The following is a 16,829-nucleotide window of genomic DNA, read 5'->3' on the forward strand; positions in this document are numbered from 1 at the left end:
TGTCTTTAGCATTTTTTTCTCCAGAGACAGTATAAATTTGCTCATAGATTTTTCTAACTTAATTAAGCAATAATCATTTCCAGCTGATAACGTGAAAAATGGACTGTGACACGGAGGGAAACTAATGTAAATAACACCCCAGTCTCATGAAGAGGAAAGAGAATAACTTCATCTTTGGAAACGAATAAGCATAGTTTTAGGGCAGCTCCTTGCTGATCAGTAGCAGCAACACCTTCCTGAATCTTCCATCCTGCTTGGGGCAATGTCCATAGTTAAGTCTTCTTTCTCCTTCTCAACAGCCCTCTTCCCCCAACTGCTGTAATCTTCCTGTTAAGAGGACACTCCATAATTTGTGTTGCAGAAGCAAAGAAGAGATGACATCTCCCTTCACCAAGAAGATACGGTCCATCCTCAGCCTCATGACATGGGTCTGGGAAGCATGAATGAGGTAACCCTCGCGGGAGCACTGGCCAAGGACCAGTGTCCTCTGCTGAAATCCTGACTTGCTTTTGCCAGCCCAGCTCAACAGTCATCTCTTTGCAAGGACTTTGGAGGCCAGGAGGCCACTGCTGCCGTTGCATTTTGAAGATGTTGGACCCCACAGCTGCCTGGGCTCAGGCCAGCCCCACAGCACAATTTGTGGACAAGGAGCAGGTGCCAACAGTGTTCCAACCAGGCTCGACCGGAGCTGTGTGCAGGTGGTTTCATGGTTAAAAGTCCTAGTAGTGTAAAAAGAAATCAGAGTAATAAGTGAGCATACCTCTGAGGTTGTCTCCATAGTTACCACCTCTGCCTTTTCTATCACCCTGCTTTTGCTCGCTGAGTGTACCTTCCATGTGCTGAGCCCCCTTCTCCCTTTGCTGATGAGCAGAACTCCTGCCTTAATTAATTCAGCAAGCCCTCCAGAGGCCGCATCTCTTTGGCAAGAGGACCTGAACAGAACCAGCCCCAGAGGCAAGTGAGAATGTGTGTCAAGATATGATTAAGTAGCTGTGATTTAAGATGGAATAAGTACCTTCCCGAGCAAATGTTCCTAAAATGTTCTCCCAGGCCTCAGCTGAGAAACCCATTGGGCCAGAAAATATCTGCGCAGTGGTTCACTGTGAAGGGGTAGGAGGGCCGAGACACTCAGGACATAAAACATTCATTTGCTAAAGAAAATCCAGGACCAAGGGCATGCCATCTAATAAGTAGGCACAGCTGCCAACCAGTTCTCCATCTTCAAACATTGCCTCGACCTCTGGCTACCTGGAGATCAGCATCCTAAACCCTGTCCCCATGGTGACAGATATGATATTCACATGTTTGACACACTCTCTGAGTTCTGTGTAATTCTGCTGGGATAGCTATAATTTCTTTCTATTTTCCAACTGAAAAAAAATGCTGGATTACAGCTGATAAGCATGATGTCATATTTGTTTTTATTTACTTTAAAAAGAGAGGTACTTTCTGAAAGTGTGCCAATGAACTGTGGTTGGTAGTCAACAATGTCAGCACACTATACAATGTATTTCTTACCCACAGGTATGGTTTGCTACTCTAGGCCAATGCAGCTTCTTCTGCATTCTCTTACATGTCCATCTTATTCCAATTTGATATAATTTGTTCCTCTTGCAAGTCCTTAGGAAAGTGATACAATCTGATATTTAGAATTATAGACACCAAACCCTGTGATTTATGACCTGCTGTTGGGTTTGGCTGGAATGAAGATTTGGCAGCATATGTACCAAGGTTAATTGTCAGGCAAATCCCAAGGAAATAAAACATTAATAGGTTTGGGTATGGTATAGTATCCTTAGCATGCCCAATTCCAACTGAGTGACTCAGCCCCACTATTTCTGAGGCAGGGGTACGGTGAAGAAAAACCAAAACATTCAGACTTTAGTGTTAGGGAGAACAGGATTAAATCATGGTTCCTCCTTGGCTGTGGGCCGATCCTCACTCACTCTTAACTATCAGTTTTTAATCTCTAAAATATGAATAGTGGAATTGTTATGAGGTTTAGAGACAATGGACGCAAAATACCCTGGTAACGCCTAACACACAATGGCACCTAAAAAATGGCCTTCAGAAAATACTTATTTACTCGAATATCACTGTCTACCGTGGATGGACCAGGTGAACCAGGCGGCAATAGAGTCTGAGGCTTTAACATTCTGGAGAGTGTGAGTGCGCACTGAGTGATTACAGGCAGGAGCGGCCATGGATGACACACAACAGAGGCAAAGGGAAGAAACTGTGACAAGTAAACTGCTTGAAATCTTAGCAAATGTTTGGGGAATATTTTTGAACAAAAAGATTCAAGGTCTCTCTTAAGGCATGCAATTTGAATTGAGGAGGAAACTCAGATTTTGCCTATACCATTATGTCAAGTTGACTTTTTGTGATGTTGAAACAATCCCAACGCAAGTGCTTTTCAAAACACATTGGAGAAGACGTTTTGACCACTGTTGCTCTGGGTGAATTCTTCAAACTCCAAATAGAAGCAGTAAACATGTGAGTATAAATATGACAATCATTTGTTTCACTGTGACAATTTTAGTTTGGTTTTGGCATGCTCAAAGGTACAGAGATTTTTGTGGATGAGTAAAAAATAACTTGAACATTGTTATCCCACTTTGGCTAAGTCTTGGGTGACATTATTAATTCTTTGTAAAAATTGGCGTGCTCATATATAATACCAGGTTATGGGAAAGGAAAGAAATGTTAAAGTTTGCCTCCCTGGAGGGAGTAGGGTTGGAGAAGAGTGTAGCAGACAATTATTTATGGATAATTATACATGAATACAATTGTCCTTGCTTTTATCTGATGATAGAAAGATTCTCTAGTTGTTTATTTTGATTAGCAGGAGCATTAATGCTAGCTTCCCGGTGATCTTAAACTTTTTAATATCTAATACTTCAATTTGTCTGTGAAGGTGTTTAAAGATCATCTCAAACTTGGAGGCCCATACTGCTGATGAGAGCTATTGCCACTACTTCATGGAGATGACCGTTCTGTAAGGGGTGGCCTGGAGAGAGTGGTTTTGTAGATTCAGATTCTGAAAAAAATTATTCTCAATAATGAAACTTATCTGTCCTATGAAGGCAGAAGAGGAATGAGGTTTGCATATTCACATCCATCCCTGGTGCCTACACCCATAATAGGACACCCACATCTGGCAGAGCAGTTATGGACATGCACACAGACCAGAAGAGTCTAAAGCTCCAGTCACATCTAATGCCAGGCTCCAAATTATGAGCACAAAACAGAATGCCTATGGGTCAGTGAGAAGACACTGTCCAGAAATGCTGAGAAAGTGGTAATATTCTCTGTCCAAACACCACCGACAACCCAACTCTAATCACAAACATACTCTCCATGGCAGTATGCAAAGGTGTCAGTCTTTCAGAAGGCCTTAAAGAAATCATCATTTTGCTGCAAGGGAAGAAGAAGAAGGTGATGTGGCCACTACTTTTGCTCAAAGGTTAAATAATGGCTATGACTTACTTTGAAATTCTTAGAGAAAATTACTCAAATGTGTGGGAAGAGTCCATCAAAATGATCAGTAGTTCTAGATGAGTGGTTCTAGTCAATAATCATTCCAAAACCATAAATCTAATTTTAAATTCTTATAGTTGAGTGTGAAAAGTATTTTAATTTTTACATAGTTACCACCTTCATCTTTAGTAAATACACTGAGTTATTAAGATTTACCAAAATTTGGTATACATAAAAAATAGCATGCTCCCCCAGTATCTGTAGAAAGCGGAAATAGATGAGGGGAATGGCCTGCTGGCTCTTTTACCAGAATAAATGGGCATCTGTCAAACACTCTTTGCAAACTTCCTCTTTTGATGGGTTCTTAGTCAGTATTCTCCCAAGCTAAGCATGTGTATCTCTCAAATTACAGGGAGGATATACTTGGATCATAAGGCTCATTCCAACATGCTACAGGTGCACTGGGGACCTTAACTCTCATTCATTATGCAATAGTGAAGCTGCTGAGAAAAAATTGAAATTCAAAATGTGCTTTTCAAAATATTATCAGCTGTGAATTTTCATAATGGAATTCTGAAAAAGGTAGAAGTGCTTTGCCAAGAAAGATCTTTCTAGGTCATGTCAAAAAGGCTGTGGAGCCTGACCAGGTGGTGGCGCAGTGGATAGAGAGTCGGACTGGGATGCAGAGGACCCAGGTTTGAGACCCCGAGGTCGCCAGCTTGAGTGTGGGCTCATCTGGTTTGAGCGAAGCTCACCAGCTTGGACCCAAGGTCGCTGGCTCGAGCAAGGGGTTACTTGGTCTGCTGAAGGCCCGTGGTCAAGGCACATATGAGAGAGCAATCAATGAACAACTAAAGTGTTGCAACGAAAAACTAATGATTGATGCTTCTCATCTCTCTCTGTTCCTTTCTGTCTGTCCCTATCTGTCCCTCTCACTGACTCTCTCTCGGTCTCTGTAAAAAAAAAAAAAAAAAAAAAGGTTGTGGAGTAATTTTGCAGCCTCGATGTTAGCATGAAATTAGCACCCACCCCACCCCAACCTCTCTATATTTAAATGTGTTAAACAGGAAGCCTTCCTCCTTCTAATCTTGGAACTGCTTAATGAAATTGTGTTCATAGCAGTTAGGTTGACGAAAATAAGCCTCATCTTCACTGTCTTCCATTTAGGAAAAGCCATCCTTTCCCTGGCTGGTTCTTTCAACACTCTAGACCCAAGCCTAGAGGCTGAGCCTCTCTTAGTCCAAAGACATACTGGGTGCCCCTCATCCTCATCCTCAGGGAACCGGGAGCAGTATCCGGTCAGATTGCTGTAAAAGGTAACCACTGTCAGGTTTCACCCAAGCTGAGACACTAGATGTATCAGAAATGGTGAGCATGTTTGAAACTTGCTCTAAAAATAATGTGCCTGGATACCAGCAGCCACCTCAAGTCTCTTTCTCTCCAGGCCCTCTCCCCAGCACGGCTGTCAGTAAGTTCAGCCTGAAAAAAAAATCCCCTCACTCCATCAAGAAATAGCTCCAAACTTAGAGTGTGCGCTGAAAATATTCATGATGAAATCATAATCCTATATTTATAGTCTTTTGGGTCGTGCATGAAATTCTGTTTCCCATGGTGTTTTTCGATGAAGGGGCCAGACATGGAGAGCAGGCTCAGGGGACGCCCAAGAGAGTATTAACCTCAATGAAGTGCTGCTTATCCTCATTTGGAATGGGATGGTTGTGTGACACTCCCCTCCTCCCTGAACCCTACCCCCTGCCCAGAGCCAGGTCTTCTCTCGCACCCCATCCCCACATGGTCCCTGGTTGGATAGTCCTGCCTTGTCATCCAGGAAGAGTGAACTGGCCTTGTCAGTAGGAAGGGGGCTGGGTGCTTAAGATTACCCTCCTTCCTTCTGACCTTTCCTGTGCTCTGGACTTCCTCCTCGTTTTCATTGAGGGAGATGGTGTGGATCTTAATGGTTGGAACTTGATGGGTCTCTCCTCAGCGGAGGGTCGAGGGCCCCATGCAGCAGCAAGACCTGCAAAAAGCATTTACTTCTCACCCGGGCTGTGGTGCAGGCTGACTGGTCTTTGGGTGCTGTGATCCTGGCAGGTCCACGGGTCAAGGAGGAGAAAAACTTCCATTCACAGACCCCGTCCGTCTTGGAGATCTTATAGAAGGTTTCTCCTGAGCCCGCGGGGATGCGCACCAGGTCCTTATGCTGCCCCTCCAGGGCATGGCTGGGTGGGTGCAGGGTATAGCCCAGGGCCCGTTTGGAAGACTGCTTTCTGTGGAGACACTGCATTCTCAAGACATTCTGAAAGGCCTTTTTAAACTCTTGACTAGAGCATGGGTATATAATGGGGTTGATGCAGCTGTTTAGGTATCCGAGCCAAAACGCTATTTTAAAAACCGTTTCAGAGGGCTTGAAATCAGGGAAGAAAGACCCTGGAAGAAAACAGACAGATTCATATACATTATTGGCAAGCCAGCAGGCCAATGGTCTAGGAAAACAAGCAAACAAACCCAAACCATCCTTTATATTTTTTTAAAGTTTTGAATGATTCCAAGTGTGTTTGAGTTTCTCGCATTTGACTGACTAGCCCTGATGAACGTAACTCTTTTCAACATCCACAAAGGTCATTCTCATTGGTCCACTCGTATAACATCAACTATGAAAGCGGACCCAAAGCGTAGATTGCACTGGTTCTCAGTGATAAAACATCCCTTGATATCTGCTGTGAAGTTTTACACTCTGAAAACATAAAAATGAGGTTGAGTCTACATTTACACATTGTTTTGCTTGAATTTAAAATTAAGTTGGAATATATTCAAATAATCTATATAAAAATGGAGTTATTTGAATATTCTCTTTATTATTTAAAGCAATGTTATAAAGACACAGCCTAAATAGTTGTGAATTCCTTCTCCCTGAATATGGGAAGTGTTTATTTTAATGAGAATACAAATTTTGCAAATCACTAGCTTTGCCAACTTTTGGTTAGTAATCTTTGGTTATACTGTAAGTATGGTCATTGATCTACTATGTTTAGACTTACAATTTTTTGATGGTGCAAATTCAGTGGAAACTGCACTTTGAATTCTGAATTTTCATCATATCCTGAGCTAGTGACGTGTGCTACGATACTCTCTCGTGATGTTGGGCAAAACAGCAATATGATTTTGTCCAATCATAGGCGAATGTAAGTGTTCTGAACACAAGTAAGGTAGGCTAGGCTAAGCTATGATGTTTGTAGGTCAGGTGTGTTAAATGCATTTTTGATTTATGATTTCTTCAATTCACGGAAGGTTTACTGAGATGGGACTCCATTTTAAGTTGAAGAGCATCTGTCTTTTTCTTCAATGATGCCTTTTGATGTTACACTGTGCTTCTTTGTCAACATATTCCAATGACTGCCAAATGCTTATAAAATGCTTGCCAGTTGCTTGATATGCAGGGTCCTCCACAGACCTCAACTTAATCTGACTTTCTAACAGCAACACTTGCACTCCAACCAGACCCACTACAGACTTGTCTCCTATTTGTAGTGAGTCTGATTGCTCTTTTTCTCCTCCCTTCTCAAATTGGGTCCCAATGTCTAAAATGCCCTTTCTCATCCTCTTTACCTACTGAAGTCTTGTTCATTGGTTAACAAAGCAGGAATCATGCTTCAGACTTCTTTAAAATCTTATACAGAAACTGTCCCATCCATAGCTATTGGCAGCAGAATAAGAAAACCATGGCAACATAAAGTGGGAACAAACTTAGGCATGATCTTATTCAGTTACTCATTTTCCAAGTTAAAAAATGACGATGAAAGAGGTTGTCTCCACTCAGTAGCTACAGTCCCAGGACAGTGATGGGTAAAGGGGTCTAGAACCCCTTACCCAGTGAACCTTATTCTCTTGCACAGCTTTTCTCTTTGGCTTCAGCTGAAGGTCTTGATTTTATGTCTTTCTTTTTCTCTTTGCTCGATGGGCTCATCAGAGTCATGACAAACAAACTCATGTGTGTCCTTAAATGTAGCAAACAATGCCCTACATTTAGTAGAGGGTCTCATAAATATAAACAAAAAGTAAAGTTAAATATTGCACAGAAGACGCAATGGCACAGTGATCAATGGGAGCATTTATTATCTCTGAAGCACACTCCCTTCTAAGTTCAGTGTCTCAAAGAAATCACACACACACACACACACACATACACACACACACACACACACACACACACACAAACATACACAATAGTTGGGAAGTGGGAAAGTATTATTCTTTAGATCCAAAACTTTTTCTATCATTATAATAAAATTTACTTATATTGAGTGCCTGACTTGAGCCGGGCTCTGTGCTAAACAGCTTACATACAACTTAATCATCATTAGCAACGTCCCCATTTTACAAATAAAGAAATAGCGGTTTAATGAGGTTGAATAACTTAACTAAGGTCACTCAGCCAAATAGTTGTGGTAGAGGTGGGATTTGAAATTGGACAGTCTGATTGACGCACAAAATAGATTCGAATAATACATCTCTTGGGAAGAAAGATGGTGAATAGAGAGCGATGAAGTGTACGGTTGTAGGAAGCTAAATTGGAAAGATGTTTCTTCTTTTTTTAATTTAGATTGTTTTTAGGTGTACAGCATCATGGTTAGACAATCATATACTTTCCAAAGTGATTTCCCTGATAATTCCAGTGCCCACCTGGCATCACACAGTTATTACAGTGTTATTGACTCTGTTCCCTGTGCTGCACTTACATCCCCGTGCCTGTTCTGTAACTACCAAACTGTGCTTCTCAATCCCTTCACCTCTTTCACCCAGTTCCCAAACCTCCTTTAGCAATGGCCAGTCTGCTCTCTGTGTCTGTGAGTCTGTCTCAATTTTGTGGAAAGTTTATTTTGTGAAAAGATGCTTTTTCAAACTTTATGTGTGATATGGAGAATGTGGCCAAGGCAAACAGGACTGATGGCTTTGCGTGATTATGATCAGTTACAAAAAAAAATTCTCTCACATTATGATGCCAATACCTTGTCCAATATTTCCTCCTAATGCACTAGTGACGTGATTATGGGAACCCACTTCACCAAGGCACACCTTGGCCTGGCTTGGGAGTATGTGAGCAGGGAACACCAAAAACTATCTTGTCTGAGAATTCCACTATTCTGTAAATCTGTGAGAAAGGGAAGTACATTTATTTTAAGAATTTTAATTAAGAGAAAAAGAAAAAAATACATGAATTACGAGTGGAAATGCTAATGAAATGATTTGGGATCCTTGGAATTTTACCCAATTCCCTCGAGGACACTCATTCTGCTTACAGAGCCCAGATGTGCATGCGTAAATATAAACCTCAAATTTCCTTTCCGTCTCTTTTCCCCCCACCACCTGGTCTTCCCTTCCTTCGAGCCCCAACTCGATTCCAGATCAGGCTGACTCAGAGCTGAGCTCCTAGTCCTGTCTCCTCTGGTCTTCCCGTTGTGTCACAGTGTCAGGGGTAAATACTGGCCCTCCCCTCTAGGTGCCTTGCTTAAAACACCTATGTCTTCACTGCACCTGGAGTACAGGGTGAGAGAAAGAGATGGTGAAATGAATTTATATTCAGATAAATGTCAGTCTCCTACTTTAACCCTCTAGGGAGAGTATTTTGCTAATCCAAGCAAATCTCTTTTGAGACAGTCAGTGAGAGATTCTTCCGGATGAGAAGCCTTGCCATAAATGCCATAATTTGGTTTATCCTATTAAGTGGCACCTAGATGTGTCTAAACCAGAGGTCCCCAAACTATGGCCCACGGGCCGCATGCGGTCCCCTGAGGCCATTTATCCGGCCCCCGCCGCACTTCTGGAAGGGGCACCTCTTTCATTGGTGGTCAGTGAGAGGAGCATAGTTCCCATTGAAATACTGGTCAGTTTGTTGATTTAAATTTACTTGTTCTTTATTTTAAATATTGTATTTATTTCAGTTTTGTCTTTTTACTTTAAAATAAGATATGTGCAGTGTGCATAGGGATTTGTTCATAGTTTTCTTTTATAGTCCGGCCCTCCAACGGTCTGAGGCACAGTGAACTGGCCCCCTGTGAAAAAAGTTTGGGGACCCCTGGTCTAAACCTACACGACCCACCTAAGCCCACTCTGACAGTTGCACAGGGGCAGATCCTGTGATCCATTTCTCCTGCCTGCAATGCTCCTCCTGCCTTGGGGTGATCCTCTTCCAGCAGGTGCTGGATGGGGTTGGGATAGGGACTCATAACTATTTCCTTCAGGAGCTTTCCAAACATCGAGGAAAGACAACAATGGGCTGTTTCCCTCCTCATTTCTATTCTTCACATCCTTAGATCTCTTGCATTCATTTTTCCTCTCCTAGGAAGGGGAGATTGAGCTGGGATCAGGCTTAGAAAATGGCTGTTGCTGCCTGGTCCCAATCAGGGTATCCACACCCCACTAGCTCCTCTCTGTTCAGGACCTTCTCTGAACGCTCCACTATTTCTATCCCTAACCTCACTTTCTTCTCAGGTCCTTTCTTCTTAATGATGACAATGATGCTTGTTAGAATGGGGAGGCAACAGGACTGTGCTTTTCCCTGCCCTCCACCCACCATGACATGGAGCACAGGGTCGAACCGCGCAATTCAGGGATCGATGCCTCTGACCCACTCACTAGGTTATAAACTTCTTCTGAGCAGGTGCCATGTTAGTTTTGCTCATCGATTCCCAGCACCTAGCACAATGCTGGCTTCTTCAACATATCCTCTCTGTTTTTGCCAAATGAATGGCTGATTCTTTAAATAGCTGATCAAGTGGATGAATGTGTTTGACCTCTTCATGACTGCTTCCTGTGTGACCTGGCTCCATCTCCGCCCGACAGCTGTGGCCCCATGTTATCTCCCTGCCGTGCTTTCTGCCTTTGTCTCTTTTCCTTTTTCTGCCCAGTCTCAATGTAACCCTCTGGTTTTCTCTGTGATGGTATTTCACTTTCTTGTCTTGCTGCTGTCTAATTTTTCTCCTTACGCTTCATAGAAAAAGCCAGTCTTTTGAATTGCCCACCTGAGCAGAGAGACTCCTGTTTCTCTCATCACTAAAGGCCTGTGTGCTCAACAGCCCCCGCCTAGACTCAGCTGCAGGAGGAGACACAGCTTAATTCCTCGAACTCCTCACCCCAAAAGTCAGGTTATCCCTTTATGTAAATCTGTTCTGGAGCTTTGAAAAAGCCCGAAGCCTTCAAAAATTCTTCTCTTCACTGAGTTTCTTCTCACCATTTTTTTTTTTTTTTGCAAGAGAGACAGGCAGACAGACAGAAAGACAGAAAGAGAGGGAGATGAGAAGCATCAATTCTTCATTGCGGCACCTTAGTTGTTCATCAATTGCTTTCTCATATGTGCTTTGACCGGGGAGCTATAGCAGAGCCAGTAACCTCTTGCTTAAGCCAGTGACCTTGAGCTCAAGCCAGCGACCTTGGGCTTCAAGCCAGCGACCTTGGGCTTCAAGCCAGCGACATTTGGGCTCAAGCCAGCAACCTGGGCTCAAGCTGGTGAGCCTGCACTCAAGCCAGATGAGTTTGTATTCAAGCCAGTGATCTTGGGGCCTTGAACCTGGCTCCTCAGCATCCCAGGCCAATGCTCTATCCACCATTTGGCCTGTTGCAGAATCTCTGACTCTTTTTTCTTCAAGACCCTCCAGACATTCTGGTCAACTAAAACTTGGCCAGACTGAGGTGGGTAGAACATGAGTTTATCCCTGAGTACCATCAGTGTCATCACTGTTGGAAATTCAGAATTGTTACTTCCACTGGCAAGGTCTCTGGATTCCAAGGAAAAATGGGAAATTACAATTTCAAATGACGCCCTTAAGACTCATCACTCCATTGGGAACATCTGACTTTTCATTTCTAATCTGGGGCTTATCTGTAGACTTACAATGGGGGAAATGGGAGCCATCCTAGTGAAGAGTTGGCCACTATAGTTACAGTTTAGCTACCACAAAGTTACAGCAAAGTTTGCTCTCAATGTCCCCAACACAGGAGAAAGCCATTTTTCTACTAACGCTGGTCTCCTAAGTGAGTTTGTTCCACCAGTACTCTAGTTCACTCTGTAAGACGATGAAGGCAAAGATGGAGCTCTCAAATTCCAGCCTAGCACTGGTAATCAGTTCAGCTCCTTCAGAGTCAGGGTGACTCAGTATGAAAGCAGAAAACTGAGTCAATCTTTGTGGTCCTAGGCTCCCAGCTTCTGTGCTTAATTTCACCTCCCTGAAAATGTGACATCTTCATGACAACTTTGAGAGACACAGGGTTATGATAAACCCTAATTAGTTGGAGCCACAGAATGCTATAAGGTGAAGACTGGCAGAGACAGCGACTAGCAAATACCATCAACCCTTCCTTTACAAATGGAGATATTAAGGTTGAGGAAAGGTAGTGGTTCATTTCTGTCCTCATTTGTGGTCCAGTCAGGACTAGAACCGACTCTGCTCTGCTTAACCCGTTTCTGCTCCTGATCTCGTGTGCTACTTAGCAACCCACAGTGGCATGGAAAGTGCTAACGGCAATATGCCTAGCTATTAACACAGGATGACAAATTTTTCAGAGATAATGAGAAAGAAGGGGGAGAACAGTATTCTCCCTTTATCTGGGGAGAAATGTTACTGGCTTTGGTTACTATACTGTGATTACTGTTATCAAGAACCACAGCTTCTTCCAACCCAGGCAAGGAAAGTGTCACTGGGGAGATGTTCTCTCATAGCTCATGCTTCTGTAAGTGGTAGGCTGTCTTCATGGGACCCTTGTCTGGTCCCGTGCAGCTCTACAGAATTAGGGATTTTACCCCGAATGAGCCCACATTGCTCAAGGTAAAGCTCTTTATGATGGTTCTCTCACCAGTTACCAAAGCCCCAAACTGTACTTCTCCTTTTAGAAAAGAGGACCATGTCTCCCAGGACACACATGCCCCACTTGAACACCATGATGACTGGGTAGCCTCACTGTACACATCTCCTTAGAACAATTGCTGGTGTCAAGTGTTTCCTATTGAAATGAACAACTAATTCAAACACTTTCTTTTTTTTTTTTTTTGTATTTTTCTGAAGCTGGAAACAGGGATAGACAGTCAGACAGACTCCCGCATGTGCCCGACCAGGATCCACCCGGCACGCCCACCAGGGGGCGACGCTCTGCCCACCAGGGGGCGATGCTCTGCCCCTCTGGGGTGTCACTCTGTTGCGACCAGAGCCACTCCAGTGCCTGGGGCAGAGGCCAAGGAGCCATCCCCAGCGCCCGGGCCATCTTTGCTCCAATGGAGCCTCAGCTGCGGGAGGGGAAGAGAGAGACAGAGAGGAAGGAGAGGGGAAGGGGTGGAGAAGCAGATGGGCGCCTCTCCTGTGTGCCCTGGCTGGGAATCAAACCCGGGACTTCTGTACACCAGGCCGACACTCTACCACTGAGCCAACTGGCCAGGGCCAAACACTTTCAAAAGATAGCACAATATCTTCTCTCCCTCTTAGTTAACAAAAACCCGAGATTTGGGTAAGGGAAATGTTGGCAAATAAGTCATTGTGTTCTTTAATAGGCTGTTTCCTTAAAAGCAATCTCCTTTCACAAACCAACTTATTTTCCAAACTTTGCCACTTTCTTTAAAATCATCACTGTTTCATGAGTCTTACAGTTGATAAAACATCTGTTTATCATCTCTACACAATCACTTTCTCCCATCACCTGGCTTATTTATTTATTTATTTTTGGTATTTTTCCAAAGTTAGAAGCAGGGAGGCAGTCAGACAGACTCCCACATGCGCCCAACTGGGATCCACCTGGCATGCCCACCAGGGGGCGATGCTCTGCCCATCTGGGGCATAGCTCTGTTGCAACTGGAGCCATTCTAGCACCTGAGGCCATGGAGCCATCCTCAGCACCCGGGCTAACTCTGCTCCAGTGGAGTCTTGTCTTTGAGAGAAGAAGAGAGAGACAGAGAGGAAGAAGAGGGGGAAAGGTGGAGAAGCAGATGGGCACCTCTCCTGTGTACCCTGACTGGGAATCGAACCTGGGACCTCCACATGCCAGGCCAATGCTCCACCGCTAAGCCAACCAGCCAGGGTTTCCATCACCCAGTTTAAAGCAGAGCGGTCCTCAAACACACACTTGCCAGTGTGGTGTTTCTCTCATGGCACATATCATGGTTTGTAAGTTTTCTTTTTTTCAATAGAATTTTCATTTTTCCCCCTTTGTGATGAAAACTTTTAAATCTACTCACTTAGCATCCTTCCAATATACAATCCAGTATTGATAACTATAGTCACCATGTTGCACATTAAATCCCTTTCTTTATAACTGGAGGTCTGTACCTCTTGGACACCTTCACCCATTTCGCCCACCCTCTTGTAAGTTTTCTAATTTAGTTGTTTTCTTTGATGGTCTCACCTGCCATATGCAGTAGCTCGCCGGTGGCAGGGGCTTGAGTTATCTCTCTGCTCTAGTGCAAGTGCAGGGTCAGGGTCGGGCTCAGCTCCTGAAAGGATGTGGATGTGACTCCTCCTCCCCTCTGTCTCCTACATGTTCACCAGTCCCCGAGCCCCCCTGATGCTTTCCGGTGGAATGTGCTTCAGACTTGCCCCCCCCCCCCAGTACCTGTGCACTGTGGCATCAGATCTAGAGGGCTTTCTTCACTCCTAGCCTTGCTCATCTCTGAGCCAGTGGTGCTCAACTCACCACCTGCCGCTTTGTCACAGTGCCACCACTTCCCTGCTTCAAAATTAAGGGAGACCTGACCAGGCGGTGATGCAGTGGATAGAGCATCAGACTAGGACATGGAGGACTCAGTTTTGAAACCCCAAAGTCACCAGCTTGAGCGTGGGGTCACTGGCTTGAGCATGGGATCCTAGACCTGACCCCATGGTTGCTGGCTTGAGCCCAAAGGTCTCTGGCTTGAGCAAGGGGTCACTCATTTTGCTGTAACCCCTCAGTCAAGGTACACATGAGAAAGCAATAAATGAACAATGCAGGTGTGGCAACGAAGAATTGATGCTTCTCATCTCTCTCCCTTCCTGTCTGTCTGTCCCTATCTGTCCCTCTCTCTGATTCTCTCTCTGTCTCTGTCAAAAAAGAAAAGAAAAGAAAAGAAAAGAAATCAAGGGGGGTTGGGGCTAGGAATCAGGAAGGCTTGCATGGTTGTTTAGAGCTGGGTGAGTCACTTTACCTTCCTGAGCCTCAGTTTCCTAATCTGTAAAGTAAATGTTTCAACCAGGAAATCACTACCACCCCTTCCTCCCTCTAAAAGTATATGCTTTTAAGTAAACAGAAACAATCAAAAGTGAAAAACAGGCCGTGTCAGAGGGGATGATTGAGGAACACTGGGAGATGTTCAGGTGGGAAGAGGACAGACTAGAAGTCAGGGAACAGGTTTCTGAGATGGAGGGAAAGAAGGTCTGGGAGGACATGGCCAAAGGCAGTCATCACGAGGCACATCTGCAGAGGGGCGTGTGCAAGACCAGGAGGCCCACTGACAGTGAGTGGCACTTTGTTCTTTTTGTGCACAGAGCGCAGCATGGTCCAGAGCTCCCATGCTCCTTGGTAATAAGTGGCCTGCACACACATACACTTAGGACCTGAGAGGTGATGGCAGTGGTCATCTTGTCATCTCCAAGGGATGGGACAGAAAGGCAAGAAAGTAATTGAAGCCATGAGGGAAAATTCCCAAAATTAACTAAAGGGAAGAAAAATTTTTCAAAGGGCTCAGTAATATATTTAAGGGAACCTTATAATAGTGACATTAACCAAGATGTGTGATGTGCATTATCTTTTTGTCGCTGATCAGATCAAGTTCAAGCTCATCACCTTGTCATCCAGGGCCCTCCATCATTTGGTTTCACTAGCCTTGCACAAAGTCCTCCCCTTGACGAGTAATCTGCTTAGCATCTTCTATCAGAGCAGGCGCCTGCCCAGTAAGTACTGGAGATAGAATGGTTAAGAAAGTGCACAGTGTTCCTGGCCTTGGAGTTTATACTCTATGAGTATTTCCAAAAAACATCTGTTAAACTGAATTGTGAATTACCACCATGCCATGGTTTCTTCTTACATGACTTTTCATTGTAACTTTGTTAATCCACTGTAACTTTGCGACTATGGCCTCAGCTCCTGTGGTTCTCTGCTTCATTCTTCTGCTCCTCTCTCAGTGACCTCTCCCTCTCCCTTGTGTCAGTTCAAACTTAAATCCATTCAAATTCTCTATTTTCAAAGCTAAGTTCAAAATCCAGCTCCCCCATGAACCCCTTCCTTCACTGCAGCCTATTTTTGCAGCTTTTTAAGCCTTAAGCATTTAAGTTGAATTACTTTTCTTGGTAGCACTCATTGCCATCTTCTCTACTTGTTTCTTCCTTTGTTGTTGTTTTCCTTAAATATGAACTCCCTGAAGCCACAGGTTTTTTGTATTTTTATTTCACTGCTATATCCTTGACACCTACAACAGTTTATAAAATACAGAAGGCTCACACAATTTGAATGAGTAACACATTCAATCCCTATAATTTTAGTCTCTTTTTTTTCTTTTTTGCATTTTTCCGAAGCTGGAAACGGGGAGGCAGTCAGACAGACTCCCGCATATGCCCGACCGGGACCCACCTGGCATGCCCACCAGGGGGCGATGTTCTGCCCATCTGGGGCGTTGCTCTGTTGCAACCAGAGCCATTCTAGCGCCTGAGGCAGAGGCCACAGAGCCATCCTCAGCGCCCGGGTCATCTTTGCTCCAATGGAGCCTTGGCTGCGGGAGGGGAAGAGAGAGACAGAGAGGAAGGAGAGGGGGAGGGGTGGAGAAGCAGATGGGCGCTTCTCCTGTGTGCCCTGGCCGGGAATCGAACCCGGGACTCCTGCACGCCAGGCCGATGCTCTACCACTGAGCCAACCGGCCAGGGCCTAATTTTAGTCTCTTTAAAGACCCACACTAGGCCCTGGCTGATTGCTCAGTGGGTAGAGCATTGGCCCAGCCTATGGACGTCCCAGGTTTTGATCTCTGGTCAAGGCACACAGGAGAAGCGACCATCTGCTTCTCCCCCTTCTCTCCCTCTTCCCCTCCCGCAGCCAGTGGCTTGACTGGTTCGAGTGTGAGCCCCAAGCGCTCAGGAGAGCTTGGTTGATCTGAGTGTCAGCCTCAGGCACTGAGGATTGCTTGGTTGATTCGAACATTGGCCCCAGACAGGGGCTGCCAGGTAGATCTCAGTCAGTGTGCATGCAGGAATCTGCCTCACTATCTTCCTTCCTCTCACTTAAAAAATAAAGATAGAAAGAGAGGAAGGAAGGAAGGAAGGAAGGAAGGGAGGAAAGGAGGGAGGGAGGGAGGGAGGGAGGGAGGGAAGGAAGAAGGAAGGAAGGAAGGAAGGAAGGAAGGAAGGAAG

At 44.6% G+C, this 16,829-nt stretch overlaps 1 protein-coding gene across 1 annotated transcript in view; it reads right to left on the bottom strand.

Annotated features, from left to right (window-relative positions):
* Positions 1-322: 322 nt before the first annotated feature.
* The window catches only part of ADRA1A (adrenoceptor alpha 1A), a 104,437-nt gene continuing 87,930 nt past the window's right edge, over positions 323-16,829 (bottom strand). Inside the window, exons 2-3 of the mRNA XM_066361104.1 lie at positions 5,522-5,907; positions 323-719 (exon numbers count right to left, since the gene is read on the bottom strand). Coding sequence (XP_066217201.1) covers positions 711-719; positions 5,522-5,907 — 395 coding nt within the window. The 3' untranslated portion in view covers positions 323-710. The remainder of the gene's footprint in view (positions 720-5,521; positions 5,908-16,829) is intronic.

This window comes from Saccopteryx leptura, chromosome 1 (genome assembly GCF_036850995.1).
Source record: "Saccopteryx leptura isolate mSacLep1 chromosome 1, mSacLep1_pri_phased_curated, whole genome shotgun sequence".
Lineage (NCBI taxonomy): Eukaryota > Metazoa > Chordata > Mammalia > Chiroptera > Emballonuridae > Saccopteryx > Saccopteryx leptura.